The sequence below is a fragment of the Colletotrichum truncatum genome (assembly GCF_014235925.2).
Source record: "Colletotrichum truncatum strain CMES1059 chromosome Unknown Contig_0001, whole genome shotgun sequence".
NCBI classification, from domain to species: Eukaryota; Fungi; Ascomycota; class Sordariomycetes; order Glomerellales; family Glomerellaceae; genus Colletotrichum; species Colletotrichum truncatum.
The window spans coordinates 3964893-3991275 of NW_027222398.1; the positions used below are offsets into that span (position 1 = coordinate 3964893).

The 26383-nt window shown below is 50.1% G+C and overlaps 8 protein-coding genes across 8 annotated transcripts; 4 read left to right on the top strand and 4 right to left on the bottom strand.

Moving 5' to 3' along the window:
• Positions 1-1483: 1483 nt before the first annotated feature.
• On the top strand, positions 1484-3054 carry CTRU02_201082 (set domain protein; the record flags this gene model as incomplete). Its single annotated transcript, XM_070203792.1, has 4 exons — positions 1484-1610; positions 1637-2265; positions 2318-2551; positions 2605-3054. The coding sequence occupies 4 exons, from the start codon at positions 1484-1486 to the stop codon at positions 3052-3054; spliced, it is 1440 nt and encodes a 479-aa protein (XP_070062374.1).
• Positions 3055-6201: 3147 nt separating this feature from the next.
• Positions 6202-7271, top strand: CTRU02_201083 (uncharacterized protein; the record flags this gene model as incomplete). The annotated part of the gene is made up of 3 exons (XM_036730635.1): positions 6202-6222; positions 6274-7063; positions 7144-7271. The coding sequence occupies 3 exons, from the start codon at positions 6202-6204 to the stop codon at positions 7269-7271; spliced, it is 939 nt and encodes a 312-aa protein (XP_036577658.1).
• A 549-nt stretch (positions 7272-7820) lies between these two features.
• On the bottom strand, positions 7821-9355 carry CTRU02_201084 (adaptor complexes medium subunit family protein; the record flags this gene model as incomplete). The annotated part of the gene is made up of 4 exons (XM_036730634.1): positions 7821-7901; positions 7959-9056; positions 9122-9250; positions 9317-9355. The coding sequence occupies 4 exons, from the start codon at positions 9353-9355 to the stop codon at positions 7821-7823; spliced, it is 1347 nt and encodes a 448-aa protein (XP_036577659.1).
• Positions 9356-15158: 5803 nt separating this feature from the next.
• CTRU02_201085 (uncharacterized protein) lies at positions 15159-17359 on the top strand (the record flags this gene model as incomplete). Its single annotated transcript, XM_036730636.1, has 2 exons — positions 15159-16017; positions 16077-17359. 2 exons carry the CDS (start codon positions 15159-15161, stop codon positions 17357-17359), a joined length of 2142 nt encoding a protein of 713 aa, XP_036577660.1.
• A 2018-nt stretch (positions 17360-19377) lies between these two features.
• On the top strand, positions 19378-21156 carry CTRU02_201086 (isotrichodermin C-15 hydroxylase; the record flags this gene model as incomplete). The annotated part of the gene is made up of 4 exons (XM_036730637.1): positions 19378-19764; positions 19826-20373; positions 20441-20729; positions 20797-21156. The coding sequence occupies 4 exons, from the start codon at positions 19378-19380 to the stop codon at positions 21154-21156; spliced, it is 1584 nt and encodes a 527-aa protein (XP_036577661.1).
• Positions 21157-21426: 270 nt separating this feature from the next.
• CTRU02_201087 (acid proteinase) lies at positions 21427-22221 on the bottom strand (the record flags this gene model as incomplete). The annotated part of the gene is made up of 1 exon (XM_036730638.1): positions 21427-22221. The coding sequence occupies one exon, from the start codon at positions 22219-22221 to the stop codon at positions 21427-21429; it is 795 nt and encodes a 264-aa protein (XP_036577662.1).
• A 1556-nt stretch (positions 22222-23777) lies between these two features.
• Positions 23778-24778, bottom strand: CTRU02_201088 (Rho-GTPase-activating protein 7; the record flags this gene model as incomplete). The annotated part of the gene is made up of 2 exons (XM_070203793.1): positions 23778-24055; positions 24112-24778. Coding segments are annotated over 2 exons (945 nt in total), but the record flags the coding sequence as incomplete, so codon positions are not given.
• Positions 24779-25313: 535 nt separating this feature from the next.
• Positions 25314-26361, bottom strand: CTRU02_201089 (protein phosphatase; the record flags this gene model as incomplete). The annotated part of the gene is made up of 3 exons (XM_070203794.1): positions 25314-25488; positions 25543-26205; positions 26279-26361. The coding sequence occupies 3 exons, from the start codon at positions 26359-26361 to the stop codon at positions 25314-25316; spliced, it is 921 nt and encodes a 306-aa protein (XP_070062376.1).
• Between the last annotated feature and the right edge of the window lie 22 nt (positions 26362-26383).

A 26383-nucleotide genomic window follows, 5' to 3' on the forward strand; every position in this document is an offset into this window, starting at 1 on the left:
CACCATAGCACTTCCGTGAGAACCTGCTGTTTGAAGGATGAGTAGATCGGGAATGTGTATCTTCTAAGCATTCAGATAGCATTGTTCAGCACATGTAAGCTTCTCGCACTGAGACCCTAATACAGTAGACTACAACCTCTCAGTACCTGGGCAGCTGCTTGGCATCGCCTTTGAAGATTACGGGTCTCTTCCTGGTGGTTCAATGCATGCACAATGTAGCCTTTACAAGACCAAACACGATGTAGCACGATTGAGCATATAAATAAGGCATGGTACGCTTATTTCAGAGTGACCGTCGGTTGGGGATGTCACTGTGCTGAGACTCAAGAGTAAAGGTGCGTTCAGGCTGAGATATTGAAAGCATCCATTACCACCACCGCATAGCGGCTTACAGTACTTGTTCACGTATAAAAGGCCCTTATTTCTTTTAAAGCAGCTGAAATTCTATGCGCTGGCGATTGTCTTAGTCCAAAAGTTCCACGACGTGGAACCATTTAAAGCACGTGTCCCAAGCAAAAAACGCATCTTTTAGCGAGCCATGACAGAACACTTGTTGCGGCTGATTCTAGCTCGTATTTTATGTACTTATCATGACATGGAGTTATTGAGCTGGCAAGACTTATCAATCTCAGTAGAAGTCTGACATCAGCAAAGTCGGAACTTTTTACAGAAAAGTACTGTCATGTTCCACATCAGCTTACACTTCGTGATTCGGATAGTGACTCGCAGCGTGATCTGTGGGCACAAACAGCCGCAAAGCTCTAATATAGCCATATTGGTTCGCCCAAACATGTTCTTACTGGGATAGTGCATTGGAAAAGTGATCCATTCTATGTAACCCCGGACTGAGCCATGACAGCCCAAAGCCGAGGCACAACATCATGATGGGAACATCAAGATGTGGGTTTAAAACTAGACTCACAATTAGATAGATCTTTGAGTCAAGTCTACAAATATGCCGACATTCAATGCTATAAACTTCAACCAGGAAGGCAATTAATTATTCAGGCTTCAGCCATTCTGGGTCTAAAAAACTTCGTTATCAGTCTAAGCAGGTTGTTTTCATAGTTTATGGGATTTTTATCCACCATCTACTTAGGATAAAATGATTATACTTAAAATTATTGAAACCGCATTTCATTTCACGCCGTCCTCAACAAAGCCGTCGTGTAGAACTCATGGTGACATGTAAGAAACCGTGAAGTATAGAAGTAGAAGCAGTCGTGTGGAGCTCATGGGTAAGGTGAACTCGGAAGTGGGTCACCCAAACACAGTAAAAGAACACCAAAACCTTTTTCGCACACGGTGCTGCCAGCTGGAAAAAATTTGGTCCTTCAAGACGGTGTGAAAAATCAAAGCAGATTTACAAGACGCTTACAAACAACGACAATCAAGGATCTCAAACTCATTCGCCTCACTTAAATCTTATTTTAACCCTTCAAAAGAACAACGTTGATTTTTAAACTCTCGATACAGTAACACCATGGGTGACGAATTTCAGACTAAGTCTCAGAGCTTCCTGGCCTGGTTTAAATCCCTGCCCGGAGCCACCTTCCATGATGACATTCAGATTGTTGACCTGAGAGGCCAGAACGCTGGCAGAGGAATTAGTGAGTGCCATTCAAATTGCTACTCTTTCTCGTTATTAACAACTTCTTAGTCGCCACTAAGGACATCCCAGCGGAAACAGTTCTCTTCACGATTCCCAGGAAAAACATCATCAACGTCGAGACATCTGAGCTTCCCAAGAAGCTTCCTCAAGTCTTCACCGGAAACGATGGGGATGATGAGGACATGGAAAACGAACCTCTCGATTCCTGGGGCTCGTTGATCCTGGTCATGATTTACGAGTACCTCCGAGGCTCTTCGTCACCCTGGAAGCCGTACTTTGACGTCCTTCCCGAGAAGTTTGACACTCTTATGTTTTGGGAGTCTTCTGAACTCGATCATCTGAAGGGAAGCGCAGTTCTGTCAAAAATTGGAAAAGAGGAGGCCGATGAGATGTTCCGCTCTCGAATTCTGTCAATTGTTGCTGCCAACCCGTCTATTTTCTTCCCCGAGGGGATCTCGCCACCGAGTGAGGCAGAGCTGTTGCAGCTGGCTCACCGCATGGGTAGCATCATCATGGCATATGCTTTCGACTTGGAAAACGAGGAAGAGCAGGAGGAGAACGAGGAAGATGGTTGGATTGAGGACCAAGACGGCAAGACGATGCTAGGCATGGTTCCCATGGCCGACATTTTGAACGCCGATGCCGAGTTCAATGTGAGTGGTCCTTGATGCTATCCCCCTTGGGGCAATTGCTGACATATTCTAGGCTCACGTTAACCACGGAGATGACGACCTCTCGGTCACCGCCCTTCGCCCCATCAGTGCAGGAGAGGAGATCTTGAACTACTATGGTCCTCACCCGAACTCGGAACTTCTTCGAAGATACGGTTATGTTACTCCGAAGCACTCTCGGTACGACGTGGTCGAGATCCCGTGGGATCACGTGCAGGCCAGCATTAATGAGCATCTTGGCCTTTCTGATGATTTTTGGACGCAAGTTGTAAGTTCCCCAGGATGACGAGGGGGGATAAAACAATGCTGACCCTTGAATAGGCGGAACAGGTGGACCCCGAAGACCTCGAAGATGTCTTTGTTCTCGAGCGCGACTCCGGAGAGCCCGATTCAGAAGGCCGATTGAACACTCCGGCGGTTGTCCGTGAGATTTCCGCCGAGCTTGAGGAACAGCTTAAGGCTATTTTGAAGGTCATCAAGAAAATTAAGGGTGATCTTATCCCCGACAAGCGGAAGAGAGACGAAGTGTACCAGGCAGTCATTATCTCAACGCTGCAAAAGATCTTGGGACAGTACCCTACATCCATTCAAGAAGATGAGGCATTTCTCGCCTCGGGCAATTTGACCTCAAGACAAAAGATGGCTGTTGAGGTGCGTCTAGGCGAGAAGCGGCTCCTACAGGAGGCTCTGGCGCTTGTTGGATCTACAAAAACCGCGGCGGCAGAGGAGGAAGAGCCTGAAAGATCAGCCAAGAAGGCAAGAACAAACTAAGGGGTTTCTTGTCTCTTTTTTTTTTTTTTCTACTAGAAAAATTTTGAATGAATATAAACAAAGTCATGGTTGTTAAATCAAAAGTCAATCTTGCATCAATGTAAGAAATGGAAAGCTGTGGGGATTATGCGGAATCCGCAAATCAGATGGTGGGAAGCTAAGCAGCGCTAAACACTGCCAAATTCAACATCATACAAACCCATGGCGTCAGTTACGACATCTTTCAAACATGATCTATCTTTTAATCCACTCCGAGAAATATTTTTTAAATTGCGCCGATACTAAAAGCAGACATTTTTCGACTGTTGGGTAGCCCAAAAACCTTCGGGCTCTTCGAAGTACCCGATACACACCCTCCCAAAGGTGCCACACTCGCCCCGGGCCGTTCCAACGTGTGTTGGTCCAACGTCTGTTGGCCGAGGCTATCAGTTGCCCAGTACCATCTTGTTGGCTGCTGTCTCAAGCGAACCCCGCACCTGATTCCTTCAGTCCAATCGCCACCGAACATACCATTAACGGGTTTTTGTTCTCCAGCCATCAGCCGGCTGTAGACCACCGTTCATCGATGACGGGGAATACGGGGCTGTCTAGGTCTTTTCACAGGCCATACCCAACCCATAAATACTCACCGACTCTTCAATCTTGTGTTGCAAGTGGTTATTGGCTGCTCGTCTTCGAGAAGCGCCGGAAACACCAGAAGCGTGCTTGACGTGCTCAACCAGCGACAGCCTTACTCATCGGATTACGGTGGTTTTGTTGGCACCAACCCCGCCTAAGGCACTACTTATTAAGACCCCTAGATGATTGATCATGTACCTGTTGAGCTTCTCGGTTGAGCAGACACTGTTCTGCCCGATCAATCGTACAAAAGTGTCCAATCCAACCGGGAGCTGAGATACAATTTTCAGTAACGTCCCACACCCACTTCTGGGCACCCCCCACATTTGGGCACCCCATTTACACCAAAAACGCCGTTTTTCGAAATTCTATATTAAACTAAATACTTTACTTATTAAAGAGAATAAATATATGTTAAATAGATTAAGACTTAATTATAATACTTAAGTAGCTATATACTAGTATTATTGATAATAAGTATTATAAATTCAAGGTTTAACATTTATAATACTAATTTACCTAGCCTATATCTTAATATATAAAATAGGTAGAGATATTTAACTAATATGATTAGAATTTTTAAGTAAGATATAGTAGATTTATATATTCTTATACTTAGTAAAAAATTCTTTAAGCTTAGAATAATATTTTAAAATTTCCCTTAAGAAAAGTTTCTATTATAGAATTTTAACCCTTAATTATACTATATTTACTAAAGTAATACTTTTAAATCTCTTTTAGATATAATTATATACTTTTAATAAGTATAAATATTAATTTCCTAGATTTTTTAAATAAGTATATATAAGCGAAAATATATTTTTCTAATGTTAAGGAATACTAGTAAGTTACTAGTATCTACTAACATTTTAAAGCTTTTAGTTTTAAACTTCTATATTATAACTATTATTATATTTAAACCTTTATAAAAAATTAGATGGCTATAATTATACTTAACATAGTTTATATATATTTTCTTTTCTTAGTAAGTATAGTAGTTAGTTTAATATAGAATTTCGAAAAACGGCGTTTTTGGTGTAAATGGGGTGCCCAAATGTGGGGGGTGCCCAGAAGTGGGTATGGGACGTTAGTAAAATGCCTGATCGCTTGGAGTGATCCGCTTGTTTAAGGCATTGAGCATCAGAAGAATCAGGCGTGACTCTTGCGCTAGCAGTGTTTCCCGTAGGGCTCACCGAGCTACCATGCTGCATGGGTACCTTGTAGCGCGACATTTAACTCAACTCGTTAAGCTCATTGTCTCATGATAGAAGCCCAATTCTATAGGGCCCCGGATCTCGTAAGGCTTTGAGCGTGGGGAAGCGTCACACAGGTTTGCTAATAACGTTTTCAAAGCCTGGTCTTTCGAAACAGTCACCTATCTAGTGCGAGACACCTGTTGATCGATACGTCATTGGGCAGTCACCAAGAGATATGCTATTGAGCCTGCCAGTCATATCATCCGCGATCTAATGCTCCATTTCCCACCAAAACAGTACCACCAATTTTCGGTCGTACCGAGCTCTGGCGGCTTGAAGCAACGCCTATCCGAGCTCCCGAGCTCGCATCACCTTGGAACCGACAGGCGGCTAAGTGGGCATGTCAAGAATAAGAGCCAGCGCATGGGTGTGGGTTAACTACATCCATTGGCTCCCTCTAATGCGAGTCATCCATCCTTCAGCCCTAATAGAGAAAAGACCCACGCACTCTGTGCAGAGTCGAAGCCGGCATATCCCAGTCGGACAGTTGAAGCTCCTGCAATCATTCTCAACCACGCCGTAACGGTGATGCCCTCCCCGCCAGACGTGGAGGCGCCGAAGCTGCAATTTAACCCGATAGCGCAAAGCATGCCGCACTCGCACAATCCATCATAATGGAAAGGACCACAGAAGCTGTCAAACCCTTGCCATTCGTTGGGTTCCAACGGCATAAAGAGCACGCAAAGCCGAGCTACAATGTCAACCCAACGGGCGGAGATCCTCTCTCTCAACCCCGGAATAGAGTCAAGACTCCTACAATGCATGATATGCAATCATTTATCAGCGGCAAAATGTGGCCGCATGCAGGCCACCTAAGAAAGATATGATCACGAGATCGCAGCCTCCGCCCTTTCATCGGAAACAAGGAGCAAAAGTCCGACCCCAAACTGACGGGCCTACCACCAAATAAGAAACGAAAGCAGGGCAGCAATGCTGAAGAGTTGGGCTCGGGTAGTTTTGGTCTCGCAGGAGCCGCCCACACCCCAAATATGACGAGATGCTGTCGAAACGGCGAGTGACACGTCGTTTGAGGCTCTTCTGAACGATGAACATTAGGCCACGGCATGGGCTAGTTCGTCGTGATTCATAGCCTAAAACGCGCCAGATTTACAAAAGGCAACACCTGTCGTTGTACGTCTGTCATTTCTGACGAGATCAGCAGCCAACCTTTCTGCGCGTGACGCTGGCGACAATCTGACGGCCGGATCTAGCTTCCGGATTCACACCACACTGAATTATTCGACAACCCAAAAAAAAAAAAAAACATTGGAACATGTCTTTTTTCTCACCAGTAGTATACGACCTCCCCCACTGGCTTTTCGAACCCGATAACTAACAACACCAGCGAGGCCACAGGTCAAGCAAAAAAAGAGAGAAGAGGCCCAGGGATCCTAAGCAAAAGGAGGGCAGCAGCAGTAAACAGGAGCAGTCGACATCTTCTGCACCCTTCAGCTTCCTTTTCGTAGTCAACGAATTCAAAATCCTCGGCGAGGAACATGGCTTCAGACCGCTCAGCGATAGGTGGGGAAGCCCGCAGCCACCTCCTACTTCCGAAGGTTATGGCAATGAGGTTCCTGGGCGAGTATGGCGATACCAGGACGGCGTCGTCAACCTGGCTCCAGAGTTCACCTGGTTCAGGGGAGATCGAGGTCTACAAGGACGTGTCGAAATGAATTTCAACACCGTCAACGAGTACGGGGAGGTCGAGTCGAGCTGTGAGGTCGCGGAGGTATACAGCACCCACAGCGTCTTCAACTGCTGGCGCTTCCTCCCATGCATCTACACAGATGCAGATGTTTCTGCGATCGGGGAAATGGAAATCAACCACCGATGGAGTCCTCTGGAGTTTGACCACGATAAGCATGAACGTGGAATGACTTGGGTTTGTGGCGATTCGGAACGACATGTCGCTGGTAGAGGGGCATCGTGGATGCCGAGTCTCTTGCCCGAGACCTACGCGGCACCTACAAGCCACGCAGAACCAGCGCCACCATCAAAGGGACTCGGTGGCACTTTGGGAGTCATCATCGGACTCATGGCGTTAAGCCGGAAACCTGGGCACGCCGACGACGTCTTCACGCACAACATGTGGAGGAACAATCGTTGGTATGGCCACCCACGACACCATCGCGCGGGTAAGCAACAATTCCTGTTTGAAAAGTAGCGAAAAGAGAAACAGGAAAAAAAACCAGCTAACACTTTCGCGTGTCCGCAGACCCCGGTTCGAAAGGCCCGCCTCGAGGAGTAATGGTGCAGATATGCTACGATTCCTACAACCCCGAGGGGTCAAACTATGAGAGCATTCTCGACTTTGAGCAGACTCACAAGGCACTTATTGGATGACTTTGAAAAAAGGGGGAGGACCAACAAGGGGAGACAATGTGGACGGAGACGGCACCGGCTTGTCACTCAGGTCACTCAGGCACCCCCCCGGACCCCTCCTGGTTTCTCTCCATGATTTGATTGTCATCCATTTTGACGTGTCCTACAACGTTCAAATGATTTTCCTTCCTTTTTCTTTCCTTGTCTTGGATTGAATTGTCACCACCACGCGCTCATGCGAGCCCGAACGTGCAGCAACAGTATTGTAACACGAGCAAGCTGCGCCTCTCAGGGAGGCACCACGTTTGCTCGAAAGCTTTTGTTCAAAGTACTTGATATATTTCATGGCTCCAACATCATGCGTCCGTCTCCTGTTCTATTGACTCCATACTCATTCGGTACCCGCTTGATCCTAGAGGTCCTTGCGCGGAGCTTTTGACGTGTCTACTATCATCGCCCATCGCTTGAAGATGTATGGCTCCCATTTCACTCTTCGTTCGTGACGAAAACGGGTGAATCAAGGCCCCCTTTTTTGAAACTACAAACATATAAACGCCCCACGGCAATGCCTTAAACCGCGTCGGGCAGTCTCACGGCTATGTCTCCTGACTGGGTGATGTATCTGACCCACGGCAACGACGGATATTGCAGCTGCGATAGTTAGCATCAAAACCCCAGTTGTTGGCGCAAGAATCGAGAAGACTTTACCTTTGGCTCTGTAATCTTGAGGTACCGCACTTGGATACCACTTGTCGTGAAATAAGGAATCTCGAACTTGACCTGGATCGGCCTCTTGGCGCCCTTGCCCGGTGCGCCGACACCGCCCATACTACCGCCGAAACCACCCGTCATACCACCACCGTGCTCGTCATCACCTCTGACGGACGGGAGACCCAGCTCCGCCCTCATCATGAACTCCTTGTTGCCGCCGAACTGCTTAATCTTCCATACGATGGCGCTCTGCTCGGGGGCGTAGTGAACGGCACCAATGTTGGTCCTGAATCTCGGGGTGTCGGCGTCGTCGGGGACGGGGACGATGATCTCGACGTTGTTTGCCGTACTTCTTCGCTTGAATTGGGCCCTGGCCTTGAGCATGTACTCGATACGCGACCCACTGTGGCTCTCAACAACACACTCGACCCAGATGAGGGGCTTGACCTGGGTGTTGAGACGGTAGCTCATGAGCTCGAACTCGCCATCGGGTGGGATGAAGGAGATTGTCCTGTCGCTCTCGAAGCGCGAAAGACGCACGCACTGGTGGAACTTGACATCCTCCATCTCGATGGCCTTGCCGCGCGTCGTGCGGCCTGTCGTCTCGAACATGACCTTGTCGTTGAGACCGAGACGCAGCTCGGGCATACCGGAAAGATAACACTTCATCTTGATGGCACCAAGAATCTCGGAGCGGAGCACGTTGCCGTTAGCGCTGACGAGGAGATTAAGGCTCTCGACGACATCGAGGAAGACCTCGTTCTTGCGGTAACGGATACCCTCAGAACGCCAGGAGACGGCGTTGGTAACGGCGATGGGCGGGCGCGCCTGGATCTCGAGCTTGTGCGACTCTTGGGTGATGTACTCCTGCAGGATCTTGGACTCGGTGGTCTGCGGGTAGCCAAAGTCCATCATCTCGTCGAGGAGCTCGTAGATGATGACGAAGTTGTCGCGGATAGACTCCTCCTCGAGGGCCTTGAAGTATTCTGTAAAGACTTCGACAATCTTGTGGAGGAAGAGTAGGATCTCGGCGGCGTTGGTGTTTCGTTTTGTCAGTGCGAGGAGGTAGAGGTTGTTGTGGCGGATGTAGAGGTACTAATGCGGTGCGTGGCCGGTCAGTCAAGCTTGAGCCGAGCAAGCTGAATGGTCCTAGTACGTACGTTGATACCTTCGTGGGAAAAGCATGGAGGCACAGCAGATGACTCTTCTTCTGCTTCACTGAGGAGGATGGGGAACTTCTCGACAGCTGACATGGGAATGTCACCGCGATAGTTTCGGGCAAGGAGGGTCTATCGCAACACGTCATCAGCATTTCCAGTTTCCCACACCATGCTTGAGATCATCGCCATTCGCACCTTGCCCTTCAAGTCGAGGAAAAAGACGGCGGAAGCCATGGTGGATGTGTGTTGCCAAGGCGGGGGGGAACGATCGAGGGGCAGTCGGCGAAGGAAGAAAGGCGGTAGAAGTCAATTGGCACGCTGGCCAGACGAATTACGGCAGTAGAAGAGACGGGATCATGCAATTTGTGCGACCAAGCAGCTCGGCAGAATGTCAAAACGTTGAGAAAGGCAGCGGTTGGCAAGGTGTCATTAATTCGCGGGTCTTGTCGTGGTGACCGCGCGAAGGCAGCTGGCGATATTGAAACCACGATGTCTCCTTGGTTGTCCAGAGAGCACGGGCCATCGAAATGACAGCCTTACGTCTTGGGGGCCTTTGAGGAGAGGCGCGGAGAGAGCTGTGGCGCTACCTGACAGCTATTGTGGCTGAGCTTACTTTTGATAATCACCTCAGGGACTCAGGGACTTCTTAGTAAGCACAGCAGATGTGGGGAAAGGTCATCAAGTGAGATAGCACGTGATTTGACCGCACAGCTGTGGGGCATGCGGCTGACCTACATCATGCCGAAATTTTCCCCAATGCTTTCTACTTTTCCTTCCTTTCCTCTTCACCGCGTCCATTAGACAGTGCAGCGCATTATCCAACCACATTTGGACTGGCATTCTGCTGGATCCATCGTGTTGTCGTTGATGTGAACTGCGATTTCGAGACGCGCAGAGGAAACCCATTATGGTGCCATAAGAGCTGCCCGCGTATAGCTTTCTTTGCTTTCGAGTGAGAAATGCCTTCCGTTGCTTGGGCAGCGTCAGAGGAACCGAACATACTGTGCCGCAAAAGTACTTTTCTTTTAATCGTATTCGGTCAACCACCGAATCGCTGTGATTTCATTCGCGAGAGGCTAAAGTCCGGAGTGGTCAGGGTCTGCAAACCCCTTCCCAGCTGGCAGCTGAACGGCCGTTTCTGGAAGCATAGTCCAGCAAGTCTTCACTCTGTCACAAGCGTCCATGGAATGCTAGGTCTTCCTCGACGTCGAGTTCCTGGCGCGCCGAGGTTCAGTGAACGAAACAGCTCCCTCCTGACAGGCGCCCTGCGCGCCTCGTTTGAAGTTAGCGTCAAGGGTCCTGCCTGAGTTTGCGGTTTCTCGTCCTGCTGACAGTCACAAGCAAGGGACAGGCTGCGATGCGTGACGCCCGGCCCGTGGGTAGATAGATCTAAGCTACTGGCCAGATGCTAAGTAGATTGCCAGATGGACGAGGGAGTGCCAACCATCGGCCAGCGTGAGTTCACTTCCCCGAGTAATCGAGCCAATCTGCATGTTTTATGTCATGGAAAAGGCGAAGACGCAGGGAGGTGAGGCGAATGGTAGCTTGTGCTTGGATGAGAAACGCGGACGATCCACTTGCCCGGGTCTGAGATGTCATCACATGGCCAATATTGGTGCCGGAAAACTAGTCAAGAAGAGCGGGTAGCAGACGTGCCTGAGTCGCGCAGTCGAGGCGAGGGAGAAAGGAACAAGGCCGTTGAAAAATGGGGTTTTGTTTCCCAAACGCACGCAATACTAAGGAAAACTTGGCAAGTAAGCAAGTTTGCCCTCTCCGAGTTCCCGAGTCTGGTCGGCTTTGTGGTTGCGTGTATATGTGTGGCCTTATCTTTTTGTGTTTGTATGTGTCTGGATATGCATGTGCGGGCGAGTGTTACTGATATCATTTGTCGATCTCGGGGTCTTCATCGGGTTACGCCAGGGTAATCAGCCAACTCCACAGTTTGATCTGGCATGGGAATTGGAAAGTCAGACTCTATGTGCAAAGGAAGACAACAGATGGTCAACGCAAGTGACAAGCAAGCATCAACACAGGAACAAACTCAAAGGCCCGCGGTGGATGGATGGAGGGCTGAAGTATCCGTACCGCTACCGACATCAGTTATTACTACGTAGTACGTATGTACACTAGGAAAGTAGAGGGGGCAGGGCGGAAGTCGGCGGAGTGTGCTACATTGGCGAGGCATGGAAAACCCATGGAAAAGCGCGATAGCGAGGAACGTCAGCGGGAACAAACTGGACCCTTGGGCGGATCTCGAAAAATTGCATGGGTCATTTGATGGTCATCTGGCCCCTTCTGTCACTGTTCCCCACATCTCCAACGGCTGATAATTAGCACGTGATTTTTGGTGTTGATATTGCGATATCGGGTTCTGGGAAGGGACAGACGGGAAACAAGGGAATGGGGGGTGGGTGAAACGAAAAGGTTGAAGACAAGAAAAATCAGCAAGGAAGAGATAAAAAAAAAAAAAAAAAAGGCACTATGTAATCCCGAGTCTCAACCAAACGAGGGTGTCCCGACTTCCGAACGGCCCTTCCCTCCGATTTTTTCGCTTTCACATGGAAAGAAGGAGTCCGTGTCAGGGGTGACGTAGCGAGAAGCGAGCCTCGAACCAACCAGAAGTCGTGTGGGTGACGCTCATGCGTGGGGCCGAATGCCGGCTAGGCGACTGACCGTTGGTGCACCGAGACCACTGTGAGCTGTATTCGTTAGTGAGCAACCGCACAACTTCAGCTTGTGTACTAACAGCACCAGCTATGCACATGCTAAGATACTTGTTCATCCCGTCCGTCCACTCAGATGCATGTGATGACGGCCCAAAAAAGTCTGACACGTGCTTCCCCAACTTTTGGCCCTGACCTTCCTTAATCCCCTTTAGGCCACTCTGGGGCGGATCTCCCTCCAAAGTGAGAAACGAGGTGTGTCCCTGCCGGGCGCCTAACCAGCTGGGAAAACGGGCGGACTTACAGCAAGCCTCTGAGGCGATCGGCAGTGAATTGGCATCATCATTATTGAATTTTCCCAGCGCACGTGCTTGGAGCGGCCCCCTCCCATTCCAAACAGGTTCCCATCCAAGAAAACAGAAAAGGGAATAAAAAAAAAGGAATTTTGTTCCCTGTGGCGGCTGGACCAGCACACATAAAGATGCGGTTTAGCAAAGAGGTGTGTGTGTGTATGTGTGTGTGTCAGATAGGTCAGGGGGCGGCGGCATCGTGAGACCTTTTTGGAGGCATGTTGGGCCACTTACAACAGCGCAGTAGAGGAGAAACACATGTCTGGCCATAGCAAGCTGTAACCCTATTATCACCAAGGTTTGGGGGAGGGACTGTGTGCTGACTGCCGAGCATGATCTTTTTTCGTCTTTTACTGTAACCGACTGCCACCTTCATCGACGTCGGCTAATTCATCTCCTCGGGCGAAGCAGTCCACATTTGGTCAACAAGAAGCAATAAGCGAGCAGGGTACAAAGTATGCGTAGTAGGTACACCATCTGCTGTAGCATAGAGGCATCTAGCATCTTTCAACAGTGAGCCAGTGCCTCGGACCCTGCAGACTTCCCAACAAGACGGACTGAGTGACCGTTTGTTGCTGCTTCCGCTGCTGCTGCTGCTGCTGCCAATGCTACTGCTGGCGGTACTCCGGAGGCCAGCCTGCAGATAGGATGGGCGGCTGACCTGTCCCGATGGGGAAACGTGGACGGGGATTAAGGTGGTGATTGGGTCGGACTATTGGGCGGCTTGGGGCGAGAGAGCGCTGCAAGCCCAGGAATGTGGGCGGAAATAAAACGATCTGCTCACTACAGTTACTGATGTCTCTGATGTTGAAGCATGTTTGCCGGTGTGGTCTCGGTGCTTGATGGTGGTGGTGGTGGTGTAGGAGGTGGGTGGTGACCCCCCACGGAACGAATCAAGCAGCCTGGGCAGACAGGACGAGACGAAATGGCGGGCAGAAAACTTGAGTGAGGTATGCATGTACTCCATACTCGGCACCGCAAGTAGAGATCATCGAGAAGAATTGCACGTGTTTTTTTCTCCCCCCGTCTCGTTAGAATCGACAATGCCGAAACATGGCAATCCAGGTCTTTCGGAGTACTCCCCCCTGGGAGTGCACAGGAGGAGGAGCTCAGACTGTCTGTAGCCGTTCATGACCACTAAATTAGCCGCCGTAAAGCCTATCATGTCATGTCCCGGCTGGACGGACTCTCGTAGTATTCCGCCTTATCGGTTTTTTTTTCCCTCCTGCTTTTTCTTCGGTTGGCTTCTGACTGCCCTTTCTGTCTGTGCCAATGTGCCTTCCCTTCCCTCGCTTCCCATTGTGCCATCCTTCCCCCCAACCAACTTGCGGCTGGCTGTAGTGGGCCATTCCCAATATGGTTCCTGCCCCCCCATCCATCGTCTGGAACCTTGGAACCTTGGGACCACCGGGTACCTGCTGTCCCCGCCCGTGATACCTTCTTGTGTGTGCCTGTTGTGGAGGTGGTCTTTCTTCTTAAGAAGGCAGGGCAGGGCAGGGCAGGAAGGGCAGAAAGGTATCTGAAGCAAGGCAGCTACTTGTAGACCGAATGCTCTTGCCCTTGTGTGGCATGGCAAGCGCACACGGGGTGTATCCATCGCGATTGCCGTCACAACCACTGGTATCATGGCCCATCCCCCATCGTGCCTGCCTTGTCTGAAGATGTAAAATGCCCATGTAGTACGTATACAGATATGTAGTATGTAATGATTAGTCCACACTTAGCATATACCTTGCCTATGCATATGCTTGCTTGTGCTTTTGATTTTTTTGGTCCTGTTGTTGTTGTTACTGTTTTTGTTGATGCTTTTGCTGGCGAATACCACCTCTTGCCTCTGCATCCAAGTATCTACCTGCCCCATATCCGTATCCGCTGACCTAGTGCGGCTGTCGCCCCCTCCCCTTCCCACATACACACACCCCCGTCCGTCATCTCAGAGCCCATCAATCACCAGCCCAGTCAGGCCAGGCCAGGTCAGTCAATCAAATCAATTAGCCATCAATCATCAAGTCAATCCCGTCATCCCTCCCTCTCCCTACCCATCCCCCATCGCTTTTGGCTTCAGCCAGCATGGTACCTTGTTTCCCGTCCGGCGCACACACCTCCAGACACGGACGGACAGATACATCCGTCATCCCCCATCTCGTCTGAAAGAAAGAAGAAAAAAGCGTCAACACACACCCAAGGCCCAAACCAACACCACCACTAAATTAATTACCCATCCTCTATTGTGGTATCGTCAGGAGGACCTATTCGACGGACAGACTCATCCTCCAAAACCACCACTCTCCATCCCATACATCTTTCTATACGAGCAAACCGACCGACTATTCATTCACTCACTCATTCATTCCATCCAGTCTACGGTTCCCCCCGTCGGAAAGTAGGGTGGGCAAAAAAAAAAAATAACAGCCACTTCAGTCAGACGGTTGTACCCCGAAACTCGTCTCCTCTTACCTCCCTTGTCCGCTGGGTTTGTTCCGTCGTCGTGTTAATTATCGTTCGCCACTTTACCCAAACTATACTACATGAACCTCGCTCGCGCCGCCCGCAGCCACCCTAAATCCTTCTTCTCCTCTCCCTCAGCTCCTAATCTGATTCATCCTACCTGCGCGTGTTTGCACACACGCCTTGCTTTGGAGCATTAACTGCACGCTCACGCACACGCCTACATCTAAGTCTATACTCGTCGCAAAACTTCCAGGGGAAAACACGCGAGGAGGAAAAATTTCAACGTTCCTCAACCGCCTCAATCAAACCAAACGGCCTTTGGTGACTGGCGAGTCATATCTCCACTCATGCCAGCCCGGAGTTGATCGCTGAGACACCCGCGCGCCGGTCTCGCTCCTGGTCCTCATTCTGCTCGCCCTGGTCATTGCTGGTGGCCCTCCTTGTATCGAGTCCTCCCTCCCGGAACTGATTCCTGGGGAACCTGAGCCAGACTCTTCCTCCGCCGACCCCCTCCCCGCCAGGAAGGGAAAAAATAAAAAAATTTCGAGGCGCCGTCGGAATATACTTTGTCAAATGGACCTGAGCCTGAGCCAGAGCATGAGCCAAAATCACATGCTGCACGGGCCTGCGTCTGGCGACCGCCAGCTGCCGCCATCTTCCTCGTCCGCCGCTCCCACCACTCATACCCGCCCTCACACTACTCTTCTTCCCGCTACTACTTCTATTACTACTCACACCACCACCGCCGCCGCCGCCACTACTTTTGGTGCTACTGGTCCTTCATCAACTACCACCGCCTCCTCATCTTCCTTTCCGTCGTCCAAGAACAAGCACGTCCTTTCCCACACTCGCTTCGACCCGACACACATCTCGTCCCAGCTGCCTTCATATGCTCCCCCGAGCTATGCGCATGCACAGTCCCACGATCCCAACTTACTAAGATTTCCCGACGCCCCGACTACCGAACTTGCACCTATCCTTCCTGCCGCCAAACATAATGATAACGTTGGTCACAACCTGCCATCTCTCTCTTCTGTGACAGGTCCTCCTCCGCCCCCGCGCTTTGCTCCTCCACCATTGTCACAGCCGATCGAACCACAACCAAAACCCCAACGTCATCAACCACCACCACCACCACTACCACCTCAACAACAACAAAAACAACAGCAACAACTACCAGTCCTGACCCGCGCCTCGACGAATACTGTTCCTCTGACCCACTGGCCGAGCCTCAACCCCTTCACCACGTATTATACACCTAGTCATGCTCAGCCTGCCGACTCGCCTGCGAGAATGGACCTCGACGTAATCAGCAATAGCGCCATGAGCGCGGCATCCCCAGACCGTTTCTACGAAGGACGAGCCGCGAGTGTTAGCCTCGACGATCCAGATGTGCGAATGGCAGCCGAAGCCCTTGGTGACCTGCGAGCTGGTACGTTACCAGTTGTTTACCTGCCCGGCAGTGACAAAATGACTAACATGATATACTAGACTTCATCAACTCACCCCCAGCTCGTCACACTCCTCTCCCTAGAGGCTCGCCTGCAGTATCCGTCACTTCAAATCCGCAACCGAAACCTCAGACTCCCGCCGAAGAGCCCCTTCTCTCCCTCCTGACGACCTCTCATCCCATCATCGCCAACACCATTGAGAATGCCACTTCGGCCTACAACAACTCCAAGAACTTCTCTCCTCGTTTCAAGTCTAGTGCCGAGTATGTGGAAGGATATCTGACGCCAATTGCCAATACTGTGGGTACTGTTGGCCGTAAGACGGGTGTTGAGGGTGGTGTTCGCTGGTTCTTGGGTGCTGGTCGACGGCATCAGTCGACTGACTTGGAAGCTGCCGACGGAGGGTCCCATAAGCGCCGAAAGGTCGATACCGGAGAGGATTTGGCTCGGCTTATGGCCGACTCACAGACCAACGTCATGCCTGACGTCGACTCCCCACGGGATCCTTATGTCTTCAAGCACGACCGCCGTCTGTCAAGGGCAAGCACCATCGACACCTTGCCTGCGTATGATGATTACCGTTCCCCGGCCTATACTGAAAATGAGAAGGCAGAAAGACCCACTGGCTCATCAAATGCCGCTTGGCAATCCCGGCTGATCATGTCTACCTCGGGCCTCAGCGTTGCAATGAGTGATGAGAGCCTTCGGAGCCTAAAGTACTGTTTGCGGTGGTTGCGGTGGGCTAACGAACATCTTGGTGGCGTCATTAATAATCTCAAGACCGCCCTTGAACAATATGAGAAGGCTGGCCAACCAGCGGAGCAGTCTGATTCTAACAGTGACGGCGATCACATGATGGTTGACAGTCAACCTGACCCGGCGGAGCAGCAGAAACGCAACCAACTGGCAGGTCAAATCACTCGCTTCAAGGGTGACATTCTGAGAACTTTGAAAACATGCATTGACACAGTCTCCAAGTACGCCGGCGGTGCTTTGCCCGAGAATGCACGCGTTCTCGTTCGTCGTCACCTCACTACCCTGCCGCAGCGATTCCGCTATGCCAGCGCCGTCGAGCAGCAGCAGGGTGACAAGACTGGCGATAAGGCGCAGGAAGAAGCGATGCGCGAAGGTGCTCACCGCGTCCTTGTCCTCGCCAAGGAAGGACTCGACATGATGGCACAAGTCAGCGGTGTTGTTGACGGAACCATCGTTAGCGCCGAAGAATGGTGCGAACGGCTGGGCAAGAAGAAGAGAGACCATGGCGATACAGTCCTACCTCAGTCGCAACCCTACGAAGGCGACGTCAAGATTGCACCGGCCTGAATGAGCAACGAATTATTTTATATGCGACTAGGATTCTCCAGATGATAGGGCGGCCGGTTCCTTTACTTTTCTTACCAAAACCAAGTGGGACTTTGAACGGCGCAGAAACGGCAAACGGAAAAATAAAAAACAAAGACAAAACCACCGGACAAAATTCTGCTGTAGCAGACGCAAGAACACAAACAATGATACCATCCCGGGGGGCATCCTCACTCCCTTTTCACTTCGAATATACCATATCATCATACTTACACAAACACCACCAACCCCTACGGACATTTCCCTCACCTGTCAAGTACGCTTCTGTTTCTCTTTTTGGCAGTTATTCATTCTTGCCTAGTTTCTGCTTTTTGGTTTTCTTGTGTCAAGTTTTTAATGGACGGGTCTACAAAGGTACTGGGGCGTCCCCGAACCCGAGCTCACTCGAGCTAGATTGGTTCATTGTGTATAGAGCTCAACACACGTCTTTGTACAAAGCAAAGCTGACATATGTTTCACAATAACTGAACATTTCGCCCAAGTTTAGCCTGCCTCGTTTGCCTCTTCACTTTTCAGTTCCTCGTGACCGGATTTGAGTTACCTTGACCCACGAGTGGATTGAAAGTCAAGCTCAGACCAATAAGTACCATTGCAAAAGCAAGACTCACAATCCAATCTCTGTCGGGACGCTTCGTGCCGCCCATTTGTTTCCTATTGCAAGGTGGTCAAACATCGTCCGAAAAAAAGAAAAAAAAACCGCACGCACGCACGTATCCCGCATGTGCGGCAAGCTCAAGGCGGTTATTCGAGCGAATCTACGTCCTGGGAATCCGAATACGGGAGTGACCCTCCGGGCCGATCAGTTCCACTGGTTTAGCGGCCCGACTCACAATCTCGGAACTTGGACTCGGGGCCTGGATTCGAATTACCCAGATGGTGGCATTCAACAAAGGACCCGCCACTCCGGAAGCTTTGGCCCTTTGAAGCCCGTGCAGGAAGTGGGACTGAGCGGTTATTTCCTTAGTTCCAGTCTCGTCTGAAATGTGGTTGCTTCTTTTACAAAGTGGTATTGTGAACATATTTCCTCTTTGTCATCTAGTCTGTCTTTGAACCTACGAAGCCGGGGTTCAACGCTTGTTTCTAGACTTGTCTTGTTACAAGTCTGTTGGTGTCACTGATGACCGACGAGGCACACTAGCAGGTTGAAGCACATGTACGATACTTGTGCCATTATTAGTCAAAGGATTAACATCTACTCTTTGAGACATTGTAAGTGCTTGTCATGGCCGGGGGTGCCCATGGCTTTTCAAAGTAAGGGTACGTCGCTCGCACTTACTGACCTGATTGGTCGATGCTACGCTGATTTATACTTTGACGGCCATTGGCACGAGCTTCGAGCTTCTGAACGGATGGCCCGTTCCTTTTTGGTGATGTGAGACACCACTTGATGATTGACCATAGTTTGAGACTCAGTATATCTAAATCTGTAGTGTTACACTGGTGGCAGTCGACGGTGCTAACGGCTTGTGACCGTTAGTATTTACAGGTAGCAAAGATTGAATTGGTTTATTGTCCATGTAGCATGGGACCGAAGTAACTCCGGAACTTTAAGATTCTACGAGAAGCCTGGGATTTTTCTCAGGGCTAAGGTCGCTTATACACATGGCTTGTAGTCAGGTTGTCATTGTCCAGTTATATAAAGAGTTAGTTACTGAATCGTTATACAAGCAATAGTGAATTTATCAAAGATGCTGTCCCGACTCAGACCCGGCAATAAATAGTAGGATCAAGCATGTGAGAACTGCTACGTTCCCCGCATAAATCTAACCCACATCCATGTTACCAAGGATATGGTAGTATCCCGGCCGCTAAAGAGAGTTCATTCCCCGCGTCGTCAACGCAACAAGTCGGGATATTCGGTAAACAAGTTTGTCACGTAGAACCGCGCTGTGAAGATGAAAGTAACGATGAGCATATAAATAAACAACAGACTCAAATAAGCATCAAGCCGTCAGCTCCTACTCCAGCAACACATCGTCATGCCTTTAATACTCCTGAGAGCCGCCGACACCATGGCATCGTTAGCTGGATTAGCATTCGGCGTCCTCGTAGCATGGTTTGCTTCCTACGTCATATACCAGAGATACCTCCACCCGTTGGCCGCTTTCCCCAGTCCGTTTCTCGCGTCACTCACGGATCTGTGGCAGGTCCAGCAAGTTCTCTCCCTGAAGGAACCGTACAATTTGACCGATCTCCATGCCAAGTATGGAGAGTTCGTACGTTACGGGCCCGACAAACTCAGCGTCACGGCCGAAGACGCCGTTCCTCTGGTCTACGTGAAGGGTGGGCGGAAGCTGCCCAAGACAAAGTACTACGAGGCGTTTGGCTCCCATGTTCCAAACGTCTTTTCGATGAGAGATGTCGATGTAGGACCCTCAAGTGATCTTCCCGCGGTACCTACTGATGGTATTAACATGTATTCCGCAGCTCCACTCTGTCCGCCGACGACACATGTCCAACAGCTTCTCGCTCTCCAGCGCAAAGGGGATGGAGCGCTATCTCGACGAAAACATCAGGATCCTCCGTGGCAAGATTGCAAAGTACGCCAAGGAGGGAAAGGCATTTGACCTCAGAAAACTGGTGCAGTTCTACGTTGTTGACGTCCTGGGCGAATTGGCGTTCAGCCGCTCTTTCGGGGTCCAGATTTCAGGCGACGAATCGCTTGTTCCCCCGGTCTTCCAGCACACGTTGCTCGGCACGACGGTCGGGTCGTGGCCTGCAATGCTGCACACGCTCAAGAAATGGCTCCCCAAGGTCCCGCACAAGGGATTACAGGCTCTCATTGCGGGGAGAATGAAATGTGTGCGGCTGGCGTCTGAGTGTGTCCAGCGACGGGTCGACGAGGTGGAGAAGGAGGGTGCTGGCGGAAAAGGCCGGAGGACGGACCTCTTGACGACGCTGATCCTCGCGAGACACCCTGATACCGGGGAGAAGCTGAAGAGGGTCGAACTCGAGACGGAAGCTTTTGGGTTCATGTAAGTTGAGAGTTTTCCTTCCCACTTTTTTTTGCTAGGGTGGACTGCGGGTTGCTGACTTGGATAGTATCGCGGGGACGCACACGACGAGCGCAACGATAAACTTGTTGTTTTGGAACTTGCTGCATAACCCCGAACATCTACAGAAATGCGTTTTAGAAATCGACGAGAAGCTGGACCCGTTGGGCGACGACAAGGAAGCTTATTCGATCACGGAAGCTGAAGGCTCTCTGCCTTTTCTCCGGGCGTGTATGAGGGAGAATTTCCGTATCACGCCCGTATTCACGATGCCGTTGCCACGTCGTGTGGCGGCTCCGGAGGGGATCACCATTGCGGGACGCCATATCAAGCAAGGTGTAAGACTTCCGTGCATGGTATCATGGGCTATAGCCAAGAAGAATCTGACAATCTGTTTGTTTTTAGACGTCAGTTGCAGTCTGCAACCACGCCTTCCACCATAACCCGGCAGTTTGGGGCGATGATCACGACACATTCGACCCCTTTCGGTGGGAGGAGGCGGAAACGGCAGAGCGCGCGCGGTATCTGATGCATTTCGGCCTGGGCAGTCGGCAGTGCCTCGGCAAAACGATGGCGCAGAGCAACATTTACAAGGTTACAAGTACGCTGCTTCGCGAGTTTGAGTTTCAGCTTGCGGATCCGAAAGAAAGGGAGGAAGTGTCTGAGGGGAAGTTTAAGGGGGTGCTGCCAGAGTTGATTAGTGTGGGTGTGAGTGCTCTGAGGGATCCATTGATGGTGGTTGCGAAAATCAGGGACACTGCCTAGAAGAAACCAGTGATCTTTGATTGTGGCTGGGGGACATATTCGGTCACAAGGCGAGGCCATGGTGGTGGGAGAGACGCACAGAGACCGATATACGGGCCAAGAAACCATTATTCATATTTCTCTACGATCGCTACGTCTAGAAATCAAGACTGAAGGTGGTCATGGCAGCAGCAATCACCCAACACTTCCAATTCATCATTTCATCTCTCATCCCCTATGTACATCATTCTGACCCGGGGTCCATAAACTAGTTTCGCTGCAAAGCAACGCTTAACCTACGTACTTGACGGTAACGGAGCTGCCGCTAACAGAGGCCTGAGCAAGGACGGTAGAGCCGCGGTTGGGCAAGATATCAATAATGTCGGCACCAGCGGGAGTAGTTTTGCCAGAGGAACCAGAGGCCGAAGCATCGGTGAAAGTAACGGTGCCGAAGTCGGCCAACGTAACCTGGCTGCCGTTCTCCTGGAACGCCTCGACGATCCATTCGGCATTCGTCTCGCAGAGGGAAGACGGCGGGTTGGTGAAGGTGTGCGTGACCTTTTGACCACTCGTCAGGTTCTCCAGCGTGGCGACGCCCTTGGTCTTGGACGACGCGTCAACGCTGATGCGGATCTTGTCGCCGACGCTGACGTCAAAGTTGTTGAAGTTGTAGGCGTAGTCTGGGATCCACTCGTACCAGGCGTCGAACGTGCCGTCGGCATAGAAGGAAATGCCCGTCTGCAGGATGGCCGTCTGGCAAGTGTCGCCGTCGATGCCGACCCAGGCGGAGGCGGCAGATCCGCGAGCACCGCTGACGTCCGGAACGATGATGGTTCCGGTTACTTGGTTGTAGCCGGTGCCAATCTTGACGGCGCCGGCCCAGTTGGACGAGTACTGGACGTTCTTATCAGTGGTGACTGAGTCGAGGGAGAAGACGTCAAGGCGCTGGTTGGGGGAAGAACTGTATCTGGCCCGGCGTTCAGAGCGAGGGACCAAAGGAGAGTAGTTGCGCTGAGTTAGCTTGGCGCCGGGGGCGGCGGAGATGATGCCGGCTGAGACAGCGGCGAGAAAGAGAGAGAACTTCATCTTGAAGGAGAAGGAATAGGTTTTGACTGGAAGACTGAGGTTTGAAAGACTGGCTTCTTGCTTAAGCTGCTGGTGCTGATTTCAATTCACTTTTTCTCAATAATTGATGGAATCTTTATACTTATTCGCGATGGCTTCATCACCAGACCTCGGCAGTACTCATCGCGGTGTTTCCATAGGCGCTATCCTCCATACCGCAGGTGAGTAAATATCACGATGCCGGTTTCCCGAAACCGTTGTCCTGTACGGGAAGCACTTGACAAGTGTATCCATCCAAGATGAAGCTCCTCCCTATTTGGGCGGTATCGCGAAACCCTGTGTGCTGAAGTCGCATCAAGCTTCATTCCCATCGGCGGCGGGGCGGCAACACGGCAGTACGGCATGTGGAGACCCACATCGGCCCCGGAGAACGCCAAGGCGGGAGTTGATGATTGGAGGGATACCCTGCTTCACAATATCGCGCTCCCCATACATTATCAGCTCCCGTCCAGCTGTAGTGTGTAAAGCGATTACCACTTTCCTCTTTTGATCGGCGTCCTGGGATGGCGCCATAACTTATAAGCATAAAATGCCGAGAAGGTTTAATGGTTATGGGTACTCCGCCGGCGGACGAGCCATATGTTAATCGTTCAGTGGAGCAACCTCTTTGCGAAGACGGCATCCATTGGGAGATTGCGATTGCAGTCGTTCTAGCTGGCGTTCTGTTGCTTTGAATCCGCGGACAAAGACACGTTTTTAGCATAGTCTGATGTGTATTTGAATACGGGAATCACGAGATAGCATGGGAATATGATGCGTGAGTGCGGGTGGAATTTTGGGTCATGCTGGATTGTTCTGATCGCAAGTCCGATTGTCTCAGCAAAACTCTTTGGCATTGTTGGACTCTTGGGCATGAAACAAATAGCAAGCATTGAGACTACATGGCTCCTGACTAAGTAGCCACCTCATGAGGCACATCGCTGGCCCTCGAACAGGTAGGCCTCGGTTCAATTGTGTAGTCAAATCTCTGCAAGCAAAGCAAAGTTTTACTTCAGGCGACTGTACTGAACGAGGCATTCTTTATTATTATTTTTTTCTTTATTTAAGACTGGGAGGCAAGCCATGATCCCTGCCCGTGATCTTACTTTGCTATTAGCATTTATGTACCAATGGATAGTTGGAGATATTCATGCGCGACTTGTGACAAGAGAACATAACAACATTCATGTCAGAAGACGGGGAGTCAAAATCATAGTGTGGAGCAGCGAGGAGAACTTCGTATAAACATGTTGCTGATCGGTTGCATTCTCTGAGGTAGACACCGTGACCATCATTCATTTTTCAACTCTCAGAGCATTGATAAATCCTTGGACAGTTTTCACACGTACTCTTGAATCTGTGGATCCAATTTCCCTAATACGTCCAAGATCGCATTCTTTTATCCCTTGACGCAATACTCTGCCCAACCCCTTTCTCAATTAAGGCTTTCCCAGATCTAGCATGGCGGGCTTTCCCAAATCTATCAATACTGCTACCTATGAGCTCAAAACCAAATATAACCAAAAAAATTCACCTCTCTAGTCTTCATCAAAAATTTCGTAGCACTTCTGTATAATTGTGTCGACAACCTTAACCTGCCATCCCGCGTCTTCGATGCTCGTGCTTGGGTTGGCACCCATCAGAATGGGACCAAAGATAACGGCGAGATTGTGCGAGTTCATTCGGTTGACATGGGAATTCTCCATAACGCGATGGAGGTGCAGTATGACCGAACGTATTGTTGCGTAATGGGTATCTGGCAGACCATTAATAATGGCATGGATGGAATCACGGCGTACGATGTCGTCTGTATGTTCTAAAAAGGGTTAATATGCATATTTCTTACAAAATTTAGCTAAAACTATAACTTACTAGCTGCATTTATCAAATCGCTGTAGAATTCCTGAACAAGTAGTGGATTAGGAAGATCCTTTAGAAATCGTTTCAACAAGCCCGCAGCAATGTGAACGTCGTAATCGAAGTTTTCCGGCATTCTAAAATCCAATGCTGGGTTCAATGAATCGAGATTATACATGTTTCTGAGTTTTTCGATGATGGCTGGGGAGCCTGACTGACGGTAGATACCTTCGACACCGAGTCCGTAAAGATCTACCGCCTGGATGCACTGATGGACGACCACAGGTACAGGGAGACCGTCACGCTCATACAAGCGATCAAGACTCACCCCAAATACGAGTTTTGGAGTAGCCTTTTCAACGGAGTCATCTACTCTAGGTCTTTCCCAGGACGTTGTCTTAGTGTTGTGGTCGACATAGTACGTTTGGCCCAATTCGGTTTCCCTACGCTCCCAGCCCGCCGGCAGCCGACCGAGTGCGTCTTCAATACTCGAGTCTTCTTTGGTTTGGTGAGTAACACCGCTGGCCATTGCATTTGTAGAGGCAGATTTTGAGGTATTTGAAAGGCGGTCAGAAGCGTCCGATTCCCGATCCACTGGCCAAAATGGGCTGAGAAGCAACCTGCCCTTGACGGCTTTGCTTCCATATTTTACTGACTCCTTGAGGTCATGAGTTAAAATATTAACTACAGTTGTTCGTCAGCATTGGCTCGAAAAACTTTGCTGCCTTAAAGATGCAATGGCACGTAATTTATAGCCGACCTACTTTTTGCAGTGGGAGAAAGATTTAACATGTCACCGACCAGTAGGTCAATGACACCAAGGAAACCTCGATCATCCTTCTTATCATATTGCTTTTTGTCAAATATATGGATAGAAAGTAAATCATTCTCAGTTGCGAGACTGTCAAGTGAGACATTTCATCAGTAAAAGCACAATGGTTGGTTCCTGGGCTGTCATATACACCCAGCAAATGTGAAATAAGAGTGTACAACAGAAGTCAGTCTTTTCTCTTACAAGTCAAAGTCCTCGTTCCAGTACGGATTGATAGTTCTCTTTTTGGTAGTAGTCGTTTTTGTCTGGCCATCGTTGATAGATAGAATAGCGAATGGATCAGGAAGCCTCACACCTAGAGCACGTATTTAGGTCGCTGCGCCACTGGAACACAAGGATGTTGAGCTAGTCAGACTTACGAAATATGTCTCGATTGATAAGCTCTTCAGCCGAAATAACTGTAATTATAGGCGTCAAAACCTGCAATCATTCTCTCACAAAAAGGCTGAACGGAATCAAGAGACCACGAACTGGTAATGCGGATTTTGCGGGAGGCGAGGTTATGAGGCTGTGGGGGGCCTCTTTCGGGATCTTTTGCTGGATTTCTTTTTACAACTTCTCTTAGCCAATGCTTTTACGATTGGAATGAAAGGTGTTGGCGGCGGTTCACTCACCTCGCTGGCTGCGTATCCACCGCGTTCACGCTACCAGCTTTGATCGGTTCAATTGGAGGGCCTCGGGGAATATTAGTTGCGCTCAATGTCGAACGATGACTCGAAGTATAAGTCTCATAGGAAGAGAGTGAAGACAAATCATCCGTGTCCTGGTCCGGATCGATGACGTCGTCCGGGCGAGATTGGTCATCGGACCCTTGGTCAAAATAATTGTCGGCATCGAAATAGTCGTCGCCCACATCACCCTCCTCGTCTCCAATGACGTCCATTGCCCATGGAAGAGACCGCAGAGAAAATGCGTGTAAATGCTCTGCAATGTGATCTAACAGTTCTGGTGCATCAGGAGGGCCAGTAGAGTCGCAGAGCGGACAGCTACTGATCCCTGGTGGTACAGGCCGAGTTCCGTTGATAACCAGAGTTGAATACTGGCTTTCACTGATTGTAGAGCCGTGTTCCTGACGCAGATGGCTGAGGAGGCCGTCGACAGACGGAAAAACGAGCGGCGGCCTGTCTGGGACTGTGCATGGCGAACACTGCCAGCATTGCTGGTGCTCTTGCTCAACGTGTCTTGTCCACTCTTTCCGCGTGACGTATAACATGTCTGGCTTTGGACAATCATCAAGGATGCACATGTAGGGACATATATCTGCCATAAGATGTTTTCTGGGCACAGCAAGCATCAGATCCAACCTAAAAGCGAGGTTGACTACAGGAAGCTTAGAAACCGGTACGAGACTCACTTCCACATCGTTTGTCCCCGGTAAAACTCTGGGAGTGTTTGGGCACAACAAGGACACTTAAAATACCGCAGGAGACCATTCTGCTTAGGAGGTCTGGGGTA